The sequence below is a fragment of the Miscanthus floridulus genome, chromosome 6, assembly GCF_019320115.1.
Source record: "Miscanthus floridulus cultivar M001 chromosome 6, ASM1932011v1, whole genome shotgun sequence".
Taxonomy (NCBI): domain Eukaryota; kingdom Viridiplantae; phylum Streptophyta; class Magnoliopsida; order Poales; family Poaceae; genus Miscanthus; species Miscanthus floridulus.
Window position 1 is genome coordinate 130,337,646 of NC_089585.1, and position 25,163 is coordinate 130,362,808.

Below are 25,163 nucleotides of genomic sequence, written 5' to 3' on the forward strand. Positions count from 1 at the left end.
ATCATTAGATAGAGGTAACTAGAGCAGCAATACAATCAATCAACTTTTCATGGTGGAACAACGATTGCCCAAATAATAGCAATAACCTCCACAAAAGTCAAATTTCTTTGCACCCTCCCGATGCCCGTTAGCCAACTTCCAAGCATGTGGGTAGTGGGTCTAGAAGGGGTTCACTTAGTAGCATAAAGCTTGTTCAGCTGCCTGTTTTTGGCTGGCTGGATCTTTTTTTTTCAACCGGAGCAGTGTTTTTCTCTCAAAAAAATCAGCATAAACAGTAAAAACCAGCGTGAACAGTGCCAACTTTAGTCCAGCCGAACAAGCTATATGGACAATGTTGCAATGTTTTCGCATCGCAGCAATAAAAAAGCGATGTTTAATTGTTTCATTATTGCAATCATAGAAACAATTTTAAAGATCGCCCCTTTGAGTTTCCAAGGAAACTGCAAAGCCTTTCCTTTTCATCACTTCTTCCAGAAAGTTCCAGTTAACACTGTCGTATGCTTTTTCAAAATCAATTCAATTTAAAGATCACCTCTTTGAGTTTCCTTTTTCTCATCTCATAAATTGTCTCATGCATAATGAGCACCCCATATAATATATATATATGCCCTTAACATAGCAAATCAAATTAAAGACACAAATATTAATACTATGCACTATAAATCTGGTCAAAGTTAAGTTAATTTAACTTACACAAAATTTATAGTTACGTTCTTTTGTGAACCTGTGAGTAACTTGTAAGTGCCCTAATATTGACTCTATGCGTGGCATGCTTCCCCACCAGCCGCAGACATATATGCTCTTACATGCTTCCGAGTCAGTTAGGGCAACTCCAACCTACCCCTCAAATTTTAGCCCCCCTATCCTCTGAAATGAGTCCCTCGTCCATATTCAAGCTCTTACTTATGGGCACACTCCAACCAATCTCCTAAAACTTTCCTACTTTACACTATATATATTGACATGTGCCCCACTTATTGGCCCCCCAGTTGTCATCTATGTAAGAAGAGAGGAAGGAGTAGGGGAGGATGAGGGACTCCTACATCTAGGGGTTTAGGAGAGAGGAATGAGAGTCCCTCATCCATTGGGGGGCGGATGAGGTTTCGGTTGGAGCTGTGTTTTTATGTCCCGAGACCTAAAAGAAGGATATGAGTCCAAATAAGAGCTTGGTTGGAGTTGCCCTTAGAGGGCTCTCATTGAGCCAATTAGAGTCCGCAATAAGCACTGAAGCCATCCAACGTTATCTCCATCGCCCATCGTTGCTGCTCAACTAGACTGTGGACTGAAAGGGAGAGCCTCCAACGACCAACCTCACCTTGCCATCGACTCTGCTGGCTGTTACCGAGATTGACGGCGACGGTGATACACATCTCTGAATCTGATGCCCAACCTGGTCACGTCCATCGATCTGTCGCTGCTGCCAAGGGGAGGCCAGCGACGCCATGGACACGGCCGATGAGTCGATGACTCAAGTACGATGCGGAGGACGCAGACGAGGAGGGCTAATTTTCATGTAGCCGCATCCGGCTCTGAACCTGAAGCACGGAGGCACGCGAGAGAGCGGCAAAAGTGCGTTCGAATTGTTTTGGGATGCGTGTCAGATGATTGGGCGGTGTCAAGCAGTCTGAATAGTGAATACGGCACCATGCATAGATTTTCTTTCGATCCACACCACACTGTACAATACTTCATCCAAGAAGTAAAAAAAAGCAAAAATATTGCACAATCTGAAAGGAGTACTAGAATTCACTAGTAGATACATACGTAGAATTAATTAAAACAAATACTGAAAATAATTATTCAGCCGGCCTGCAGCTGAACCCGAAGCAACCCATCCAGAGGCTCCTCGATGCCTTCTTACGCTGCTGCTTCCACTGCATGCATGCGAGATGTGACATCAATCGACACAAATCATAATTACATTACCGGTTAAGACGAGTGCCACATACCCTTGGTCTCAGGTCATCGTCGTGGACGAACTCCGGCGGGGGCACCTGGTACAGGTCGGCGTCGACGCGCTGCACCACACGCGCCGCCCTGGCAGCGCCGGTGCTCTTTGCCGGCGTGTGCGGCACAGACGACGGGACCACGCCGTCGGACGCCCTCGCAGGAGTCGCAGCACGGGGGCGCTTGCCGCCGCCGCCGTAAGACTTCTCCGCCGGCCTCCGGACCTTCCTGCTGACCGGCGGTGGCTTCCGCGGCGGCGGCGAGTACTTGAACCACACGTCGCTGCGGGCCTCCAGCTCCGCCGCGTACCTCTCGAAGGGGACCGCCGCCGCGGGCGTGGCGAGCTCGGCGCTACCGTAGTAGCTGTAGTTCCACTCCCCGAATGCCGGCACGCGCCGCCTCCTCGCCTTCTGCTGCCCACGCACGCCGGCGATGACGTTCATATATATAGTAAGGAAGATTGCGAAGGAAAGCATCATATATTCGGATTGGTGCATGCATGATATACACCATCGTCAATCAAATCATTAGATAGAGGTAACTAGAGCAGCAATCAATCAACTTTTCATGGTCGAACAACGATTGCTTTCACACATACACTGTTCTTCACTTACCTCCATTTGGTTGCTTGGGTCCGCAGCGCACGGGGGTGACAGGGGCAGACGACAGAATGAGAGAAGGATCGGAGAGGCTGGGGATCACAACAAGCGAGAGAGAGCTATGGTCAGAGGGTGGGAAAGCCTAGTAGCCAGCCAGCTGCCGTGTGGTAGTAGTGAACCAAGATGGACGAACATTTTATGGACGAGTGAGCCGGCCTGTACTGTATTTATAGCCGTAATAAATTAAAAAGGCGAGCGAGCTAGAGAAGGAATGAATTGAACACGGCGCGCCGCGGTGTGTGTGATGACTGATGGATGTGAGGCCTTGGACTTGAAGGGATGAGCGAGCAAGGAGTAGTAGGGTTGTAAAAAATTTTGCAAAATTTTTCACTGTCACATCGAATCTTTAGACGCATGTATAAAGCATTAAATATAAATAAAAAATAAAACTAATTACATAGTTTAGACGAAATCCACGATACGAATCTTTTAAGTCTAATTAGACTATGATTAAACACTATTTACCAAATAACAATGAAAACGCTAACGTACTCATTTTATAAAATTTTTTACATCTAAACCAGCCGAAGGTATCCAAGTCAGCAACAGCCGGGCCAACAGCCAACAGGTAGGGAATGGCTTCCGATGGATGGAGAGCTAGCTCGTCCTCGGCCTACGTTCGCACGCAGTGCAGCACAGCAGTAGAAGCTACTCCTACTAGTACTGCGGGCACTGGAGCGCGCAGCGAGGCCGGTGACCAGCAGGGTCCAGGTCCATGGAAGTTGAGGGCATGGGCGACTGACTACCCGGCGTAAATTCGAGTTTGACATTGCGTCCGTGGCTTGGCTTCCCACTGCAAGTCAGCAACTGCATGCGATCGATCGGGCGCTAGCCGCTAGCTCTCCCCTTCATTGACGATGACCTGCGCTGCACCACGCGTGGCTGCTGTTGTGGGGGGTGGTCGACCTGTACTGTACTGACGGCTGACGCTGGCAGGGCCCGCGCAGCATGGGTGAGGGCCCCGGGTGTCGCTGTGACGCTGTGCGTGGCTGTGGCTGCAGTGCAGGCCGGGTTCAGTCTTCAATGACCTTGTACGTACGCTTCCTGCTGCTACTTTAGTATTTATAGGAGGAGTACGTTCAATTCGGGCGTTCTGCACTAGCTTTAGCTTCTAGTAGTCTAGTAGTAGTAGTTCTAGCAGCGGGTGCTGTGATTTGTCCATCATTCTGCCTTTAATTTGGGTTGCGCAGGGCAATGCAAACTACGTAGCCAGTAGCCACTCTCCTACGTATGCATACGGGGTACTCCTAGTAACAAGTGAGAATACCAAAGAGAGAGTATTCTGACCTTTCTCGCGACAGTAGAGAGTAGACTTCCCCGTTCGGGGAGGCTACAGGCAGGCCAGCTGCTTCGGCTTATTTGGAACCTTGGAAGTGCATGTGAACCGTTGATAAATACTCCTCCTCGGGCAATACAAAGAGTTGGCCAGGGCCAGCTAGCTTCAAAGTCCAGTGTTTGTCAGCGGCTGCATGCACTCAGCTGGCAAGGAAACCGGCCGGTCGTCCTACACTACACATACTGCCGGACATACTGGTGCCAGGCATGGTTCTCGGATTCAACTGTTGTTGACTAATAAAAAAAACATATTGTGATAAGGTTTGGCCAAAATTTAACTGGGATTCATAGTTTCCTCCAGTTATGCACAAATAGCATAGGACTATATTGCATGAGAAGAACAAGATAATGATACTTAAGACTTTTAACCTCTGGAGGCACCTCCGCACCCGTGACTTCTCCATGTCCTGTGTCTCACCGTCTCTGCAGACTGCAGGAGCAATTTTCTTCTTTGCGAGTGACATTTTCTTGTGTTCTTACACAACTTTCAACAGGTGAGAACGAAGCTACGTCTTTTTTTGACCGAAACGTCTGAAGTTTTTTGTACGACTGTGTTTTGGTTCTAAAACTAGGGAGGTTCTGAGTATTCATGTAAAATTCTTCTGACCCTTAGGATGCCTTTAAGGAGTGTTGTATCAAACTGTTTTCTCTATTTGAATATAAAGATGTGCAAATCTTTTGGATCGAGAAAAAAAACTATGTTTTGGTTCTGAAACTAAAGTCAAATGCCTGAAGACAGCCCCCCCCCCCCCCCCCCCCCCCCCACGGCATACCGAAATCCTCATGGGAATTTGGCAACGGACCGGTGGTTTCGTATGCCCATTTAGGACCTGTTTACATGGCGTAGTTTAAAAAACTTACGGTTTTATATGTCAAAAACATATAAAACGGTTGTTTAGAAGGAAAAGATCTTAGTGAATTAAGTTTCTAAAACCCAAAAATACTATGGTTTTGACAAAATCATAGTTTCAAAAACATCAAAGTTTAATTTGTTGGATCCAAAAACCCATGTGCTTTTGAAACCAAAGTATTATTTTGCAAAATCATAGTATTATCCAAAACTTTAAAAATATTTTGCATCTAAACAGAACCTGCTCTCTAGCAAATTATGTCTTCTTGGGTTGAAACAGCCCCTACTGAAAATAATAAATTAAGTAAAAGGGAAAAGTTTTACAACAGACTAGCCACTTGCCCACTTTACAAATACTGTTTACCTTTTGCTCTATGGATAACTACTGCGAATTCAACTTTAACGAAACTAAAAACAGGACTTGTTATTATGTAATGTACATTTAAATTTTTTTTGTTTCCAAAATGCTTTGAGATTTTAAAATAAAATATATACTGTGAGACCCCGTTGATGGGCCTAGCTGGGCCAGTCTGATGGACTAGGCTGCCGAACTGCTGTAGCTCGGGGCGGTGGTACTGTAGCATGGAGGGTTGACGCGTACTGTAGCAGCAGAAAATGCCTGTAGCAGTCGCCTTAGTACCACATCGAAACCTGGGAGACAACCGAACCAACCTAAAAGCCTGAGCTCTGAAAAGCCATAGAACTCTAGTTTAAACTTTTTGTGCAAAGCGAGGATGAAAGCGCAAGAGAGTTAATTAGCAGGCATGGCCCATTCAACGTGTAGAGTGGATCTTAGCCGTTTTTTCGAGCTGGAGCATTACAAATGGTATCAGAGTTGGTTTCACGGACATATGACTCGGGAGCTCGGACAGGTTGCGCATGGCTCTATAAGAGCATGGCAGTTGGGCCGGGGAGCTAGGAATATGGATGTGGGCCAAGAGAGTCGGTCTTGAACATTTGTCCCGTTTTGTAGGTTGGTTCGGCCCTCGACGGACGTCGAATCCTAAGGGTGGGCGTATGTGAGACCCCGTTGATGGGCCTAGCTGGGCCGTCGAACACTGTAGCACAGGCGACCACATCGGAATCTGGGAGGCAACCGAACCAACTTAAAAGCCTGAGCTCTGAAAAGCTATAGAACTCCGGTTTGAACCTTTTGCGCGAAGCGAGGACGAAAGCGCAAGAGAGTTAATTAGTAGGCATGGTCCATTCAACGTGTAAAGTGAATCTTAGCCGTTTTCCCGAGCTGGGGTGTTACGTATACTTAAATTCGGATGAAGTTGATGTCGATGCCTGTAATATCTCCTTGAGAAGAAACATTTTCGTTCAAGCAAAGCGAGCTCAATGGATTCAGTACAGTACAATTCGTTCGGTCTGTTTGGTTTGCAGAACGGACAGATGCGGAATGATCCGATCCAACATCCGAACCTAGCGCTGGCATTTGGTTTGCGTCACACGTTCAACCGGTCCGTCATCCATCAGTTCTTTACGGGGCCAATCGCAAGTAAGTTAATGGAATCAACTGATTCTCCGAAAAAACGTCGGACGACTTCATGCCGCATGGGTCGGTCAGTCCAACCAAACACGCTGGTACATGTGATATGTCATAAGCGTGACAAACGGTTAAATCGGAGGACACGCGCTTAAGCGCCATACCCTATACATCTACGTCCTTTTTTCTGCCTGACGAACGACGAGAAAACTGGCTGGTCCGCTGCAGCTATTCACGTCGACCAGGTCTAGCGACGGCACTGCATGCCCTTCACATGCATCTTCCGGTGACAAGTCTCACGGCCGGAGATTACTTTTGACGCAGAATCGGTCGGGTGTCTCTGGCTCTCTGCCGTGTGCCGCCCATGTGCCGTTCCAGGTTCGCAGCTGCTCTGCTTGCTTGTCCAAGGACCATGGTCCGAGGAAGCCTAAAAAACCTCAGAACCGGCTGAAGAAAACACGACAAATTATGGGTGCGGGTGCGGGTGCGGGTTCGCGGGGGGCACGCTTCAGGCTGTGCAGCATCAAGCCATCAACCTCGCATCATGGCGGGGCGGCAGGCCGGGCCGAGCAGGACCAGCGCCACAGGAAGATAGCCATGGGCCCATGGCCGATGAGTACTGGGTACTTGGGCCCGCTCGATCGGACTGCTACTGCCCACCCAAACCCAAGTTGGCGCGGGAGAACACCACCAGTACGTGTTGTGTGAAAACGCCCGTTCAGGTTCAGTAAATAAACAACTGCTAAAAAAAGTAAATAAACAAAGGAAAGTGTGAAGCCTGAAAATTGCTGCTGTTTGGCCTTTTATTATCCTTTATTAGTGTCGTTTTCATTTGGCAACTGGGAAGCTCAAAACTCCACTTATTCACAAGAACTCGTCTACCATAATTGAGTCTTAAGATAAACAAAAGGCAAGGGTTCTTCGAATAAGAACCGCGCCAAAACAATTATGGGATGGTGGAGCAAACAAAGACTCCCCCCCCATAAATCTCAGCTCGGTCCACTGTTGGTCATGACTCATGAAGAAGCCAGCTCAGAGCTACTGGCTGCTACATGTTGGGTTGCACGGGTACTCGCAGTCGATCTGTTTCACCACTCGCCTTCTGCCGAAGTACCAGTCCCCAACAGCCTCTGCAACAGTCTGCTCCAAACCGAAAATTTGAAATCAGAAGATGCCAGTCGTCAGTCCAAGCAAAGGACGAGGCCGCACCAGAGGCTGTTACAGTAAGGTTCGCTAGTTGAGTGATTAATTAAAACCTCACCTGATTACCAAGCCTTGGGGAGGTGGGCGAGTGCCATGAGTCGCTCGATTGAGTTTGGCAGTGGGTGTAGCATGAATCGATGAACAGCCCCCAGTCCCGTTCACCTTCAGCAACCTTCAGCTCCCTGATGAGTTCCCTCCTGAATCCTGCAGCACACGGCACATTTCGCATCACAGAGGTCAGGACGGTCACCGAATGGAGGTCGAAACAGAAGAGATCGGGAAGCTAGGCTAATTAACCATGCAGCACATCGATCTGCTTGGAACTGCAGTTCCGAATATTAGCTCTGCAGTTCGACCATGTGTCTCCAGGATACGATCCGTCTGGCGCAACAACATTTGCAATCTGGAGAGTACAAGCACATCAAGTTTACAGGCTTACACCGCTACAGCAGGTAGGATGTTACCAAACTGACCAGTAGAAGAAGTAATTAATAAGATTGTAATCACCTCACCTGCCAAGCATCATATTCTGAGTTCACAATAAACGTGGGGGTGCTGATGCTCTTGATAAGTTCAGCAGGGAAGAAACACTTGGAGCAAATTAAGAAAACATGTTGGCAAATGAGCTTGGCAGCATATCAACGAGAACTGAATCCCGTAGAGAGAGTGAACAGCTACGTACCTCTGTTGGATCCTTCTTTGCCAGGCAGTCCTTGGGCAAAACTTTGCTAACATTCTGCAACAGAATTCAGAGAAAGGAAAACTCAATCACCATTTAGTGCCGAGCTGCACACGTGTGAAACAGTTCGATCTCATGGATTCCAAAACTGAAAAGATGCAGAAGGTGAGGAACCCCGCTCCACAACTAACCTGAAGCTGAACAACTCCGTTGAAGATCGATCGCATATGCCTTTCTCCTGATAAATCCTTTCTGGTGAGGAAAACACATGCTTCATTTAGTTCAAGTACAGTGTTATTTCGCTAGTGGGGTACGCTAGCTAACCTCCAGAGACTTACACATCAAGAAAGAATCCACCATCAGGAAGGCATTTGACCGGAACCTCCTGAGGAAATCTTGCACGAAAATTATCGCAGTGCACTAGTGTAGCTAGACCACCAGCAGAACAGCCTGCAAGCAAGGCCTGAAAAGTGTGCGACAAAATGGAGTTGGCCAGGGCTCTGATTGATCACACAATTCACAACTAGTGGTTATCGTGCCAGAAGGCGCTTGTTGCAGAATATGAGAAATCAATAGTTAAATTAACCTGTTTAGCAGTGTCCATCCCTTTTCCCATGAGTTCATCGACGACTGCGTCCCATATGCGCGATCCTCTGAAGAACAGTTTAGTTCCATCCTACGTCAATCAAGGCCAGGGTCAGTTTCAAGAATTTATATTAGATACGCAGCTCAAACTACAAATCTAGAAAAGTCACCTGTGCTTCACCCTCCGCGTCCCCAGAAAATGATGCCCCATCGCAATACCTTACAAAGACTTTATTCCAGTTGTAGAAATCTGATCACAGTTCACAGTTCAGGAGCCAGCTAAAATTAGTGAAAAGACACGTTGAGCAGGCTGAGGAAACTAAATTAATTCAGAAGTTTCGCCGAAACGAATACTATGGGCATGGAAACTGGAAAACTATCTAAAGCTGACTAGTAGTGCACTTACCGGGATTTTGTGGCTGCTGGTTACTGAATATCCCATCAAAGGTTATTGCTTCCATAAGCTTGGACGAACCATAGGAGGTCATTTTACGCTCAGAACAAGTTTCTGTGGTGTTATCACTGCTGCGCCAAGCTCCTCCCTGAGTTTTTTTTTTTGGAAAAATTAGCAGGAGCACTGCTATGTCATATAAGAAGAAAGCAAATCCAGTTTACGATCAGTATCACAGCCTATCAGGATTCAGGAACCGTGCAGAACATCAGTACCGGCCTCACGGTGCGATCGCGAAAAAAAGCAACCGTGCAGAACATCGGATTATTATTATCTAATCTTACGTTCATGAAGACGTAGTATGTTTTTTTGAGGAATTAAGACGTACGTACCAAATTGCAGCTGAAAAAGGAAAATGAATGGGTCAGTCACCTGAAGATAGACGATCCAGCTGCGGGATCCGGAGCCGAAGCCTCTCTGGAAGTGGTAACCCGGCGGGCTTCCATCCAAGCACACTGCATATATATACACAACGCATGCATATATGTAAATAAACCATGCATCAAAAATGAAAGAAAATAAGGAGGGGACATTAGTTAGCTACTTAGCTTTAGCTGAACACAAACCTGCGCCCTTCTCCCGCGCGCCGGTGAGGAGCGTCAGCTCGATGAGCTCCGGAGAAGAGTCCGCCGCCACTGCCACAGGTGAGCGGCCGAAGGCGGCCAGCAGGGCCAGGAGCGTTGCCGCCATGACCGTGGCACATCCGGCAGGTCGACGCTGCCGGAACGGCAACGACGACGACGACGTGTGCTCGGCAGTCGCCATGTATGACAGATGGCGGTTGCAGGCTTGCAGCTACGACTACGAGCCGAAAGCACGGCGGGCTGTTGCCCTGTTGGCGTCCTTGAGTGTATATAGCTCGTCAAGCCCGCGTGTTGGGTCGAGGATCGGAACTTTCGAAGCATCGAGCATGGAACCCGCCAAGGGGATACATAGTTCCAGGTACGAACATACAGTAGGACGACGCAACTATGTTTTTTGAACAGGTCGCGGCACGACAGCAACTACGCACCAACTTTCAAATGCCGAGTCTACAGATACCGGAGACTTGACGTAGCTCCGTTCGCTTCGTCGAAAAAACAAGCCGAAACACTGTTCTAGCTAATTTATTATGAGAGAAAAATACTGTTTCAATTGAAAAAATAAATTAAAAAATACGGATTATAAGGCCCGAACTGCCGCTCCTCCACCGTGTACAGAGACTACAGTTGACGACGACGAGGGTCGGCAGCTGCTGTGTGCCTGTGTCGAAGAACGCGTGGCCGCGTGTCGTGGGCCGTGGCCAAAACGTTCGCGTTCCTGTTCCACACACGCTCCCCTCTTGCCAAAAAATTTGCCAAAGATCGTACCACGCAGGCACGCACCGCTAGTTGAAGCTTTGAAACTGGTCGGATCTCGGCACAGTGATGACCACTGCGATCGTGGAGGAAAAAAAATCTGCTGGTATTGCTTGAAACTTTTTTTAGATAATGGAAATAAATTTGACGTATATAACCACAGAAATATCCCACTAAAAACTCAATTATAATATATTATATAAAAGTCATCCAAAGACAGAAAAAACATCACCCCTAACTCTAGCATTTGACAGACTTAGAGAATGTGAATGTGCTTCTTATCGTTAGTGTTGATCTCATCCGACTCGGCTCAACGGTTGAGTCGGGCCTTGATCTAGTGTCCTGATCGGGGGCATCCAACCAAACCAAGGCTGGTGGGCACCCATCGCGCAGCACCATATAGAGGGAGGTGGGGGCCAGGGCGTAGATAATGAGGTTCACCTGAGCCGCCAGATGTCCCATGTACTTCCTAACCCTAGACCGATCGAGAGGGGGTGCTGCCAGTGACGGGAAGCGCCACCACTGCCTCTGCGCCACGCCGGGCTCCACTGCGTCTTCTACCCCGACGCTGCCGCCACCGGATCCACCGCCGCCGCACGACGCCACTGACTGGATCTCAACATGGACAACTCATCCTCCTCCAAAGCCGACGGTCAGCCACTCCTACATCTCCCTCTCTCACTGTCTCCCTTTCTATATCATGTTATAGGTCGAATTGAACTAAACCAGTAATGAATTCACCCTCTAATCTACACCTAGATGATCCTATGCTTCTAACAATGGTATCAGATCCATTGATCTAGTGTGTAGATAGTGTTAGGGAAAGTAGCAGTTTAGAAGGAGATGAAATAGATACGGTTTGGATTGAAAAAAAGAAAGATAGAGGGTTCATCGAACCCTAAACCCTAATCGGGTGAAGAAAAGAAGAAGAAAGAAGGGGGGCTCGATTTCGAAAAGTACTCGAACCCTAACCCTAACCCATCGGGGAAGATGAATAGTAACCTAGACCCTAATCCTAACCCTAACCCTAACCCTAAATCGGACCAGCTCCTAGAAGAAAAGAAAGAAGATCTAAACAGAGAAGATCAAGGGGAAAGGGGAAGGGCTAGGGAGACGACTTACCTCGCTGGTCCTCCACTCACCGGGACACCCCGGGAAGAGCCTCCGCGCCGGTGAACTACGGCCATGCTAGGGCGCCATGACTAGACCGCTTGACAGCGGCGCGCTCACCCGCTGAGGAGCGCGCGCGCCGGCGAAAGGGCCAGCGACGGCGCCATCATCCCTCCACCATGGGCTCACTCAGGTGGCTCTCTACACTCACTCAGTCGGTGTTCAGCTGCTCAGAGAGAGAATGGGATAGAGGAATGAGTTAGGGTTCGGGAAGTGAAGCCGCACGGAGTCAAGGGCATCGTCGCCTAGACCGCTCGACGGCGGCGCGCTCAGCCTCGGGCGAGCGAGCTCACCGACGAGTGGACCGGTGGCGGCGCCACTTTGCTGTGTCTCTCATCTCTCCGCCGCAGCGCTAAGGAAAGAAGAGAGAGGAAGCGAAGAAGGAAATGACCCTAGGGTTTCCATGCGAGCGGTCGCGGTGGGGTTTTATGCGAGCGATAACGACAGGCGACCGTTCGATCTGATCGAACGGCTCTGAGCGCTCGGGCCAGCTTTTGGCCCAGTCGGGCGCGAGCGCCGAGCCACTTTCTCGGCCTAGGCCCAGGTTGTGGCCTGAGCGCGGAAGAGAGCGCGCGTGGCCGTGGGCCGATTTTTGCCGCTGGGCAACAGTGAAGAAATGAGTCTGTTTTTTCTTTTTCCATTTCTAGTAAATTGTTTATTTTCTGGAAAATAATTAATGGCTCAAAGAAAAATAGCAAAGAGAATTTTTCCTATGGGTAAAATTCATCAATTATGTTTAAGTTTCCGCTGCAAAGTTTAATGTTTATTATCTTCTAATTAAATTCGAACCAACGAGCGAATTTAATTTGAAGAGCAGTTGTATTTAGTAAATTATCATTAAGTTAATCCTCTAATTAAATTGGAACCAACGGGAAAATTTAAATTAGCGGAGTAGTCCATTTTATTTAAGTAAGATTATGGTATTGTCATTTTTTGACCAACGTTGATGATGATAATATTATAACGAATTTAAGTTTGAAGTTTAAATCTCTGATAAATTTTTGACCAACGTGGTTAATTTTTCAGAGAGCAGATAAGGACCCAGAAATGCTCCTAAACTAAAAGAATGTATTTTATTATCAAATTTCCGCTGTAATGATGTTGATTATCTTCTAATTAAATTCGAATCAACGGAAGAATTTAATTTTGAAGAGTAGTTATATGTATTTCAAGTTGATTTATGAGTTTTATGTATTAATTCTATTTTCTGCCCAACGGTGATGTAGAATTGATGCAGAAGCACCTTGTTTATTTAACCGACGAAATCACTCGGCTGCATGCCAACGGGCTGCAATGCTGGGTTATATGAAGGAAAAGGCTTAAGTCAAGCCAGTTGAAGACAGTTTTTTGTTAATTTAATAATTTTCTGATTAAATTAAAACCAACAGGAAGATTTAATTGGAAAATGAAGTATATGTGAATGTTTTAGTCGTTATGACTAAGTTTTGTATAGATCTATCCTGCATGGGGAGAAATTTTGGCATAGTACTTATGCTAGTCAATCCTGCATGACGGAAGAAGTTTTGTGATGATTCACATGTTTTGTATCCCGCATAGCGAGAGAAGTTTGGGTAGCTCTTATGTTGTCCGAGCAATGACCGTGGCACAATAGAAATATATCGTCATGATCAATACTAACCAAAGGATAAGAAAAGATACAAGCGTGACTTAGCCCGTGTTTAGTTTCCCAAAGTTGGAATTTTGGGCTACTGTAACAGTTTCATTTTTATTTGGCAATTAGTGTTCAAACATGGACTAATTAGGCTCAAAACGTTCGTCTCGCAATTTCCCACCAAACTGTGCAATTAGTTTTTTTTCGTCTACATTTAATGCTCCATGTACGGGCCACAAACATTCGATGTGATGGCTACTGTAGCACTTTTTAGGATTTTGGGTTGGAACTAAACATGGGCTTACAAAAGTATAGCTAATGATAGACCTCGTTGAGTTCTTCAAGTGAAATAAGGAAAATGAACTCCTAAACGAGTCAAGAAACACTTTGTTTACATGACATAATCATGTGAATGAAGTAAGTTATAAGTGTTTCCTCGTTCACATGCTTTCTGAATAGTTCTCGAAATTATGGCAGTAAAGTTCATGCCATATTTCGAGGGAGAGAATATTAAGATCAATTAAGAAAAATACTCTTCATTAAGAGTGAGACTAAGATTAATCAAGAAAGATACACTTCATTAAGAGTGAGATAAAGATTAATTAAGATGAAACCGTTGGAGGAGTACAACGTCACAACAATGATACCCCGAAACAGAGAAATAGCTAAATTCCTAGACCTTTTATAGTTCCGACAGAAAGATAGCGTAGTTAGCCTCAAAGATGTTAAGGTGGTGCTTAAAGCGCCATATGAGGTTTTAACAAATTAAACCCAAAATAAGATATTTAAAGATACACCATTTTTTAGAAAAAGATGGGAAGATCTGGGGAGCATGGTATGTAGAGGTATACAGAGACCTAAGACTTGAAGAGAAATAGGACTGCGTGCCCACTTCAGTGATTCAAAACAATAAATTTCCAAATACATATTGATGTTGTATGACTTATACAACACTTGTTGTTAGCTCTTCGAAGAAGATTAATGTAAACAAGGATCTTGTGATACAAGATCCTGTAGAATCAATTGCCTCTTGGCAATGAAGAGCAACAACAGTCCCACATGAAAGTGCCAGTAGCTGAGGCCCTAGAAAGTCTTAAAGAATTAGTAAACTAGTTTTTTTATGACTATGAAGTCTATGTTTATGAAGAAATTCAAATAGAGGGTGATCCCACCTCATTTAAAGAAGCCATGAGAAACGTTTACTCGTTTGAATGGCAAGAAGCTATGGAAGTTGAAATGAATTCGATGAATACCAACGATGTTTGGGACTTAGAAGAAATTTCTAATGGAGCCAAAACAGTAGGTTGTGAAAGGGTTTACAAGATAAAATATGACTCCAAAGGGAATGTGGAAAGATATAAAGCATGACTTGTAGCAAAATGCTTTACGCAAAGAGAATGAATAGATTACAATGAGAGTTTTCTCTCCAGTCTTATGTAAGGATTCTTTTAGAGTCATAATGGTATTAATGGTACATTATGATTTAAAGTTACATCAGATGGATGTAAACATGACAGTCCTCAGCGGGGATTCATATGAAAACGATTACATGGCACAACCCAAAAAGGTTTTGTCGTGGAAGAAAAGAACATATGGGATGCCGCCTGTAGAAATTCATTTATGGGTTAAAAGTAAATCTCTAGACAGTAGTATTTAAAGTTGATGAAATGATAAGAAAGTTTGGGTTTAAAGAAAATGAGAAGGACAATAGCGTTTATGCGAAGTTCAAGAATAAAAAATTCATTTTCCACATCCTATGAATAGATGACATTCTACTCACTAGTAGTGATGTTAATCTATTATTGGAGAAAAAGAAATTTTGTCCTTAATTTTCAATGTGAATGATCTTGGTGAAGCGTCATTGGTTCTAGGAATCAAAATTCACCGAGATAGAAGAAAATGGGGGTATTAGGACTATTGCAAAGGCATACTTAGAAAAGATTCTAAAGAAATAAAGTATGCATGCGAGTAAACCTACGCTTGCTCCTATAGTCAAGGGTAATAGATATGTGAACTTTCAGTGTTTTAGGAACCGATATAAGATCGATCAAATGAACATGGTTTCATATGCTTTAGCTGTTGGAAGCTTGATGAGTGTACAAGTACAAGTAAGAACTTACACTGATATAGTTTTACGTATCTGAAATATTTTGCCAGAAGTCCAGTCCAATATAGATCATTGGAATGGAGTTAAAAATGTCTTGCAATTTTGCAAAGTATCATAGGCTTCATGCTGAGTAAGAAAGAACCAGAACTCTCAAATAGTTGAGGGTACAAATGTTAAATCTTGACGAGGTGTGTGGACTAATTAGGCTCAAAACGTTCGTCTCGCAATTTCCCACCAAACTGTGCAATTAGTTTTTTTTCGTCTACATTTAATGCTCCATGCACGGGCCACAAACATTCGATGTGATGGCTACTGTAGCACTTTTTAGGATTTTGGGTTGGAACTAAACATGGGCTTACAAAAGTATAGCTAATGATAGACCTCGTTGAGTTCTTCAAGTGAAATAAGGAAAATGAACTCCTAAACGAGTCAAGAAACACTTTGTTTACATGACATAATCATGTGAATGAAGTAAGTTATAAGTGTTTCCTCGTTCACATGCTTTCTGAATAGTTCTCGAAATTATGACAGTAAAGTTCATGCCATATTTCGAGGGAGAGAATATTAAGATCAATTAAGAAAAATACTCTTCATTAAGAGTGAGACTAAGATTAATCAAGAAAGATACTCTTTATTAAGAGTGAGATAAAGATTAATTAAGATAAAACCGTTGGAGGAGTACAACGTCACAACAATGATACCCCTAAACAGAGAAATAGCTAAATTCCTGGACCTTTTATAGTTTCGACAGAAAGATAGCGTAGTTAGCCTCAAAGATGTTAAGGTGGTGCTTAAAGCGCCATATGAGGTTTTAACAAATTAAACCCAAAATAAGATATTTGAAGATACACCATTTTTTAGAAAAAAGATAGGAAGATCTGGGGAGCATGGTATGTAGAGGTATACAGAGACCTAAGACTTGAAGAGAAATAGGACTACGTGCCCACTTCAGTGATTCAAAACAATAAATTTCCAAATACATATTGATGTTGTATGACTTATACAACACTTGTTGTTAGCTCTTCGAAGAAGATTAATGTAAACAAGGATCTTGTGATACAAGATCCTGTAGAATCAATTGCCTCTTGGCAATGAAGAGCAACAACAGTCCCACATGAAAGTGCCAGTAGCTGAGGCCCTAGAAAGTCTTAAAGAATTAGTAAACTAGTTTTTTTATGACTATGAAGTCTATGTTTATGAAGAAATTCAAATAGAGGGTGATCCCACCTCATTTAAAGAAGCCATGAGAAACGTTTACTCGTTTGAATGGCAAGAAGCTATGGAAGTTGAAATGAATTCGATGAATACCAACGATGTTTGGGACTTAGAAGAAATTTCTAATGGAGCCAAAACAGTAGGCTGTGAAAGGGTTTACAAGACAAAATATGACTCCAAAGGGAATGTGGAAAGATATAAAGCATGACTTGTAGCAAAATGCTTTACGCAAAGAGAATGAATAGATTACAATGAGAGTTTTCTCTCTAGTCTTATGTAAGGATTCTTTTAGACTTATAATGGTGTTAATGGTACATTATGATTTAAAGTTACATCAAATGGATGTAAACATGACAGTCCTCAGCGGGGATTCATATGAAAACGATTACATGGCACAACCCAAAAAGGTTTTGTCGTGGAAGAAAAGAACATATGGGATGCTGCCTGTAGAAATTCATTTATGGGTTAAAAGTAAGTCTCTAGACAGTAGTATTTAAAGTTGATGAAATGATAAGAAAGTTTGGGTTTAAAGAAAATGAGAAGGACAATAGCGTTTATGCGAAGCTCAAGAATGAAAAATTCATTTTCCACATCCTATGAATAGATGACATTCTACTCACTAGTAGTGATGTTAATCTATTATTGGAGAAAAAGAAATTTTGTCCTCAATTTTCAATGTGAATGATCTTGGTGAAGCGTCATTGGTTCTAGGAATCAAAATTCACCGAGATAGAAGAAAATGGGGGTATTAGGACTATTGCAAAGGCATACTTAGAAAAAAATCTAAAGAAATAAAGTATGCATGTGAGTAAACCTACGCTTGCTCCTATAGTCAAGGGTAATAGATATGTGAACTTTCAGTGTTTTAGGAACCGATATGAGATCGATCAAATGAACATGGTTTCATATGCTTTAGCTGTTGGAAGCTTGATGAGTGTACAAGTACAAGTAAGAACTTACACTGATATAGTTTTACGTATCTGGAATATTTTGCCAGAAGTCCAATCCAAATATAGATCATTGGAATGGAGTTAAAAATGTCTTGCAATTTTGCAAAGTATCATAGGCTTCATGCTGAGTAAGAAAGAACCAGAACTCTCAAATAGTTGAGGGTACAAATGTTAAATCTTGACGAGGTGTGTAGTGAAATCCATAGCATTTGCTAACACTCACAGTTGGAGTATTATTGTGGAAAAGCTCCAAAGAAATAGTTGTGGTGTCATCAGTGATGCATACCATAGTATAGCTTGACATGGGGCTTAAGGAACAGGCAAAAGAGGTTAAGAGAATTTGTACCCAAATTTAACAATGGTAAACAACAGCAATAACCATTTAAAGTAAGTTAACTCCTAAGACAACATATCAAGTGTGCTGCCAAACACACTGACACTAAGTTATATGTTGTAAAGGAGAAAATCCATAATCATTTTGAAAGCATTGAGCATATAAGTACCAAGCAAGTATTTGCGGATCGACTTACAAAAGGCTTACCACCCAGTACGTTTAGAGAACACACAGTCGGCATAAGTTTACGGGAAAGCCTATGATTTCTGGATACTAAGGGCCTAGTTGAGTATCTGTTTTAAAACAGAGAGGTGCATTATAGCTATTAAATCTAATGGCAACTGACTGTGACGATGAGGCATGCTCTATGCACTGATCTGTGATGGAATGTGAAAAAGATAAAGAAAGTTGAGTTTAAGTATGAGGTGAGATCAAGGGGGAGATTGTTAGTGTTGATCTTATCCGACTTGGCCCAACGGTCGAGTCAGGCCTTGATACAGTGTCCTGATCGGGGGCATCCAACCAAACATAGGTTGGTGGCCCCCTGTCACGCAGCACCATGTAGAGGGAGGTGGGGGCCAGGGTGCAGATAATGAGGTTCACCTGAGCCGCCAGATGCCCCATGTACTTCCTAACCTTAGACCATCCGAGAGGGGGTGGTGCCAGCGATGGGAAGCGCCATCATCGCCTCTGCGCCACGCCGAACGTCTACATCACGCTAGACTCCACTGCGTCTTCTACCCCGACGCCGTCGCCACTGGATCCACCACCGTCGCACGACGCCACTGATTGGACCTCGACATGGACGGCTCATCCTCCTCCAAAGCCGACGGTCAACCACTCCTACATCTCCGTCTCTCACTGTCTCCCTTTCTGTATCATGTTATAGGTCGAATTGAACTAAACCAGTAATGAATTCACCCTCTAATCTACACCTAGATGATCCTAAGCTTCTAACACTTATTGCTTGCCTTCACGGATTTACCCTGCTATAATTATGTCCATTAATATAGCATTTTTCTTGATATAACCTGTATAATGTTTCGGATCGACACTCGCCAAAACTCAAAAACAACTTTACTCTTATAAACTATATTGCCTAGCAGAATGTTGCACATTCTGTCAGCAACAAGGACTTATTTAGATATCAATATGCCTAATGTTACTTCCACTAGTCACTATGATGACCTTGCCAACATCAAACTTAATGAAGGCAGCAATCTAGTTGGTCTTTGATGTTGGTGCGGATGGTACGGCGGTCATAGGTGTTCATTGACCTTACAAAGCTTTTTGGAGATGCCAAATCAAATATTCAGTCCAGGTACCCAACATCAAAACAGAATTTTGTGTTCTTTAATGAAAGCAACCCAAACTGTATAATATATTAACATCAAACATTTGATGATACGGGGCCTATGTTTTAGATTCAACTTCGTTACATTTTTTATATCCGTATATTGATATCAAATGACAAGTTATAAGGTCTAAAACTATTTTATTTTATTCTCATAAATATCCATTAAAGGACTTATTCACCAAACACTTAATACATAGCGTTCTGTAAAAAGTCTTACATGTAATGTGTTTTTATAAACAAGTTTATTTGTATTAGGTGGGTTGACATTCATCGATGAACTTTGTACAAACCAAATGGTTCACAAAATCATTTCAAATTAGAAAAAAAATAAGTAGCCAAAAATAGTGTTTTTAGGGGGAGAGAAAGGAATACACACAATAAAATAGTTAATGCACCGCAGAAGTAACATTTTACTCAAATAGAAGTCATGCTTTGTGATTTGTCCTTAGTGATGAAACTTATCTAATTTGACTATCAATATTTATAGATATATCATCATAAATGAATAATATTATGCAGTATATATTTTTATTTACACAGCAGATTTATTGATCCCAATATATAGTTTTTTGGAAGCAATCCCAAGTGTAAAAAGTCTGATTTAGGAGCAACCTAGATAAACGTGCCTAGGAGGAAATATTCCGTAAAGTTCGGGCCCATCCTACATTGCTGGCCAATGCGAGGAATGGGCTGGGACCTGGGACTGGGAGGCCTCTTCAACTTGGCAGGTGGGCTTGGGCTGGTCGGAAGGCCTGTTGGTGCTACTGTTCGAGTGAGCCCAGAGCCCCGCGGTTTCGCTGTCCCCGTACACCTCGGCGAGTCCGGTGCCGGCGGCGATGATCAGGAGAGCAGCAATGCAATGCCGAGTGGAACTGGAGGAGGACGAGTAGGCGAGGGCACATGGAGGCATGATGAAGCCGTTGGACGCAGGGTGGAGGTGAGTTCTCGAGTCCTCTAATTTGCGGATGGGGTTTCTTTGGTTAATTAGGGTTTGACTTGGTGCCGAGTTCAGAGTAACCGGGCTGATTAGCCGGCCTTATGAACTTAAATTGTTATGTTTTTCATGCGAATTAGTGATTTTGGAAGAGACAAAGTGGTGGGTTCTGCTGGAATTTGTTTGCTCAATTGCGCATTTTTGCACTACGTCGATATGGCAATGGCATCAGTCCTCTAAAAATTTGGTCCTTCTTATCCTTGTTGCTTTGAACCAGATTTGCGTTATCCTCGCTTGTTGCTAATGTGGCAACAACTACCTGGCTACAAATTTCTGGACATTTTGCACTCGCCAGTTTGAGACTTGGGGTCTGCAGAGCTGAATAGCTGATGATTATCAACTCTACAGTTTCCATGTGGTACTGCAGCGTGGCTATTATAATCAATCGGCTATTGATCTGCAACCTTTCATTTGTTCCAGTTCATCTTTCCTCAGATATCTTGTCAATGCCTCAAATCCAGAGGTTCATGCAAGATGTCGTGACATGCTGAATCTCACGATATATAACTTCCATGCTGTTTTCCCAGAAGTTCCAAATTTCCAATGTAGAAAACTTTTTTTTTTGAAACATAATGGCAGAAGCTCTGTCTTTCAATTAAGAAGAATAGAATTGACTTAGTTTATAAGGGAAACTAGGCCCGAAAACCTTACAAACGCTCGCATAACCATAACACAATAGTCCAGCCGACTAACCCGTGGCAACCCACTTATACAGAGAGGTAACTCACAAACCAACGGTGCTCACCGCATGTCAACATTGCCGAGCTTATCACAAGCAACAAGGAGCAGCTCCGAGTGAAGAATCCAAAGGCCCGAGTCTCGCCTCTCGTCGTCGTTTAATCCCCTCTATAACAACTTGGCCTCACATGGCGTGAACAAGTCCTCGAGAAGCGCAGTGGTGCAAGGAAACATTACGTCATAAAATTCCCCCACATGGTTGGCCCGTCGAGGCCACTGAGTGCCACCAGCGCCTTGATTACAAGGTCAGACATTGGACCTTTGAAGAGGTTGACATAGCGCAGTAAGGTCCTCTCCAGAGTTTCGCCTTCTTCCTGAGTGACGCCCAGTCGCTTCATGAGTACTTGCCTTGCTCTGCTATGCATGTCACCACGCGGCCAAGCAATGGCTGCTGGACGCGCGCTGCGCCGGGATGGCTTTTGCCCGGCCTCTTCTTCTCCCTTCGTGGCTTCACTAACCCGTGTTGCTGTGGAGCAAGTAGGGGTTGCTGGACAGGCACGGTTACTGACTGTGCATCTGAAGTTCAGAACATTCACTGATTGTACTTCTCAGAAACACAATTTTAAAATTCCTGAGTTTGGAAGAAGCCCGAGGCCTTTGGTTGTGGAAGTTACAAGGCACAGTTCCTCAAAGTTTGGTGCTTAACGGTTTTGACATGTAAGTGCTGTTGATGGAAGTACACCTAATACAATCTACAAGTCGTGTTTAGTTAATTGAAGGTCTTTCCAATAAGGCAAAGTTTCTTTTTGAATCCTAAGCAAAACAAATTGGAAAATGAGGAAAGACTGGTGATCTCAGCGCAGTCCTGTGTGAATCAAGCAGTAGGCAGAAGACTGCTGCATGTGGGGTTGCATGGATACTCGCAGTCGATCAGTTTCACGCCTTGCCTTCTACCAAAATACCAATCCCCAACAGCCTCTGCGATAGACTGCTTGCAAATAACAGAAGAAATTTAGAAAATATCAGTCCAAGTGAAGGCATAAAAAATCAACAGTATGCTATTGCAATGTACAGTTCACATGATTTTTTTTTCTGAGTTCACATGATTTAAACCTTACCTTGTCACCAAGTCTTGGTGAGATCGGTGAATGCCATGTGATATTGAATGGTGTTTGACAGTGGGTAAAGCATGAATCGATGAACAACCCCCAGTCCTTGTTATCTTCAGCAATCTTCAATTCACTGACTAATTTCTTCTTGAATCCTGCAACACGAGGAATGAAAATCTACAGTATCAAGGAAAACAGGATCATCACTAATGGATGTAGAAAGCAAAGAGATTCACAAGCTTGACTGACCATGTAGTACATCAATTTGTGTGCAGCTGCAGTTCCGGATATCTGCTTTGCAACTAGACCATGCCGGACCAGGATAGGATCCATTTGGTGTGAGAATGTTTCGTATCTAGAATGAAAAAGTAGTTAGGGATTTAACCATTGGACAACTGGGAAGAAACATAAAGATTGTAGTCACCTGCCAAGAATCGTAATCGGAGTTCAGAATAAACGTTGGCGTGATGATGTCCTTAATCAGTTCAGCAGGAAAGAAACACTGGGAGCAACAAAATGTCAGCAAAATGAATTTATAGCAACATCAAAAAGAGAATTGAATTAGATAATGTGAGCATACCTCTGTTGGATCCTTCTTTTGGAGGCAGTTGTTGGGTAGAACTTCTCTAACATTCTGGAAGAAATTAATCAAAGAAGCAATTCAATCAACATATACTACCAAACTGTGTATAGTTTTGTCATGCAATCTCTTGAAAGTGAATGACTGTGTTCCGCGTCTAACCTGAAGGTGAACTGCTCCACTGATGAGCGACCGCATGGACCTTTCTCCAGATAAAATCCTTCCTGTGGCAGAGAAATGTACTTCATTTAGTGAAGTACAATGCTAATTGGCTATACTAATTTTTAGGGACTTACTCGTCAATAAAAAATCCAGCATCAGAAAGGCATTTAACTGAAACTTCATGAGGAAACCGCCCACGGAAATTATCACAGTGCAGTAGCGCAGCTAGAGAACCAGCAGAACAGCCTGTAAGCAAGGCCTGGAAAGCAGGGGAAAATAAAGTTGGACGTGGCTCTTGGTTAGGACTTGTGTGGTCAAGCTTTGTGCAATTATTGACAACCTATACGAAATCAATGAAAACCTGTTTAGCACCATCCATTCCTTTTCCCATGAGTTCATCCACAACTGCTTCCCAGATGTTCAATCCTCTGAAGAAAAGTTTGGTTCCATCCTATACATATGCCAGTACAGCATCAGTTTGAGAAATTAAGATGGGCAGTTCCAATCAGAATTCAAAAAATTCACCAGATCTTCACCTCTGCATCCCCAGCAAATGATCCTCCATCGCAGTACCGTATAACGGTTATATTCCAGTTGTAGAAATCTGATGATGACTGACAAAAATTAGTGCAAAGACACATTTATGAGGTAGTAGGATCACAACTCAATTCAAAATCTTTATAATAGGAAAAAGACCAACAGAAAGCGTTACTGCATCTGCATTAGTTCAAATTCCAAAATGAATAATTGGGACATGGAAAACGATAGCAGACTAGTAGGTGCTCCCTTAAAGAAGCATGTTGATGGAGACTAATATAGCATTAGGAAATCCATCCATGACAGAGCCAACTTTTTTATACCAGGATTTTCTATGTGATCATTGCCGAGTATCCCATTGAAGTTTACTGCTGTCATATACTTAGATGAACCGAAGTTGGTCATTTTGCACTCGGAACAACTCTGTGTGGTGTTCTGTGTGGTGTTGCACCAACCTCCTCCCTGAGATATATCAGTGGAAAATCAGTAAGCCTACTAGACATCTCTGCACTGTTCGCTTGGCTGATAAGCCATGGCTGAAAGTACCGTTGGCTGATTTGTTGTGAGAGAAAAATACTGTTCATTTCATTATGCTGGAAAGAACTCATTTAAGCTCAACCAGTTTTGTCACCTGGGTTTGCTATCTCAAAATTTAGCAACTACTACCCCACATTTTTTTTTGGTGCAGATTTCAGTTCCATAGTTTTTTCAAATCTCAGATGATCATTTGTTGAGCTTAATGACTTTCCATAACAATTTATATAATTGGCATGCAGGTTATGTACATAACAATTTATACAATGGGAAGAGAACACTCGGTCACCTCAAGAAAGACGAGCTAGCTGTGAGCTCCGGAACCAGATCCTCTCCGCAGGTGGTAACCAGGCGGACTCCCATCCAAGCACACTGCAATGCCATGAAGCAGGCCAAGGCGGTCAGTATCCGGCTCCAGATGTGCCGCCGATTGAAAAGAAAAGAAGGCTACAGTTCGTTGACCGTACCCGCTCCCTTCTCCCGAGCGCCGGCGAGGAGTGTCAGGTCGACGAGCTCCGGAGAGCTCATAATTGGTGCCGCCACCGGAGAGCGGGAGAAGCCGACGACGGCCAGGAGGAGCGCGAGCAGGGGCGCGGCCACGACGACAGCGAGCCCGCGCCGACCCTGCGGGAGGAGCGGCGACAGCAGCTCGGTCGCCATGGCCGTCGCGCGCGGGAGGAGCTTGTAGCTACAGGAAAGGTATTATCATCGGCCCTGTTCGGCTTATCTCGAAACGTTAGGTTTCTTTTTTCGCTGGAACAATATTTTTCTCTCGCAACAATTCAGTTAGAACAGTATTTTTTTAGCCAGTTTCAGCAAGACAAACGGGACCTATATATAAAAAAAAAAAGCTACAGGAAAGATGTGGTTTGAGTCATGGAAACCGTGCTTGAAGGGACATTTAACTTTTTTTGCTATCCATGGCACTCCTTCGTTTGCTATTTTTACACGGATATCTACACATTTGTCATCGTAATTTTTTGTTATTTTTGCTGATGTAGCATGCCACGCAGTCAGTCAGTGTGACAGCGCCTCTCCTCCCGCTGCTGCTTCTCTCTCCCTCCACTCGCTGACATGTGGACCCCACCAGTCAGGTTCATCTTCAGCCTCTGGCCACCGGAGAAACTATCCCCGTAGTGTAGAGGTCTTCATGCAATAAATGTGAATCTTTTTTCATTGTCTCTCTCTTATCCCTTCGATGCTCTCTCCTATGTTCTCTGCCAACCGAACCAAAGCGTGGCGGCGCGACTGATGCGGGCTGGGCCGGGGCACGGCGGTGCGGCCGCCGT

At 44.1% G+C, this 25,163-nt stretch overlaps 2 protein-coding genes and 1 pseudogene across 4 annotated transcripts; all 3 read right to left on the minus strand.

Annotated features, from left to right (window-relative positions):
* Positions 1-1,796: 1,796 nt before the first annotated feature.
* On the minus strand, positions 1,797-2,700 carry LOC136459626 (uncharacterized). Its single transcript, XM_066459462.1, has 3 exons — positions 2,562-2,700; positions 1,950-2,357; positions 1,797-1,874 (listed from the first exon to the last, which is right to left on the minus strand). Exons 1-3 carry the CDS (start codon positions 2,565-2,567, stop codon positions 1,797-1,799), a joined length of 492 nt encoding a protein of 163 aa, XP_066315559.1. The 5' UTR covers positions 2,568-2,700.
* Positions 2,701-7,052: 4,352 nt separating this feature from the next.
* LOC136459627 (pectin acetylesterase 5-like) lies at positions 7,053-10,183 on the minus strand. Of its 3 annotated transcripts, none has more exons than XR_010760240.1 (12): positions 9,765-10,183; positions 9,571-9,653; positions 9,154-9,289; positions 8,918-8,997; positions 8,749-8,838; positions 8,501-8,625; positions 8,354-8,414; positions 8,166-8,219; positions 7,991-8,073; positions 7,781-7,886; positions 7,542-7,687; positions 7,053-7,420 (listed from the first exon to the last, which is right to left on the minus strand). XR_010760240.1 is itself a non-coding variant. In XM_066459464.1 (12 exons), the coding sequence occupies exons 1-12, from the start codon at positions 9,961-9,963 to the stop codon at positions 7,319-7,321; spliced, it is 1,260 nt and encodes a 419-aa protein (XP_066315561.1). In that variant the 5' UTR covers positions 9,964-10,183; the 3' UTR covers positions 7,053-7,318. The 3 variants fall into 3 exon arrangements, 2 of the variants coding, with proteins under 2 accessions (XP_066315561.1, XP_066315562.1); XM_066459464.1 differs by having other exon boundaries at positions 7,996-8,073; XM_066459465.1 differs by having other exon boundaries at positions 7,996-8,073; positions 9,154-9,327.
* A 10,736-nt stretch (positions 10,184-20,919) lies between these two features.
* LOC136459629 (pectin acetylesterase 5-like) lies at positions 20,920-24,534 on the minus strand (annotated as a pseudogene).
* Between the last annotated feature and the right edge of the window lie 629 nt (positions 24,535-25,163).

Excerpts from the sequence above, each read along its gene's own strand:
- LOC136459626 (XM_066459462.1), bottom strand. Across the intron at positions 1,875-1,949 it reads ACGATGACCTGAGACCAAGG|TGGAAGCAGCAGCGTAAGAA; the intron begins GTATGTGGCACT and ends GCATGCATGCAG.
- LOC136459627 (XM_066459464.1), bottom strand. The coding sequence starts at position 9,963 with ATGGCGACTGCCGAGCACACGTCGTCGTCGTCGTTGCCGTTCCGGCAG. Across the intron at positions 8,998-9,153 it reads CCAGCAGCCACAAAATCCCG|ATTTCTACAACTGGAATAAA; the intron begins GTAAGTGCACTA and ends AACTGTGATCAG. Across the intron at positions 8,074-8,165 it reads CAAAGAAGGATCCAACAGAG|TGTTTCTTCCCTGCTGAACT; the intron begins GTACGTAGCTGT and ends ATTTGCTCCAAG.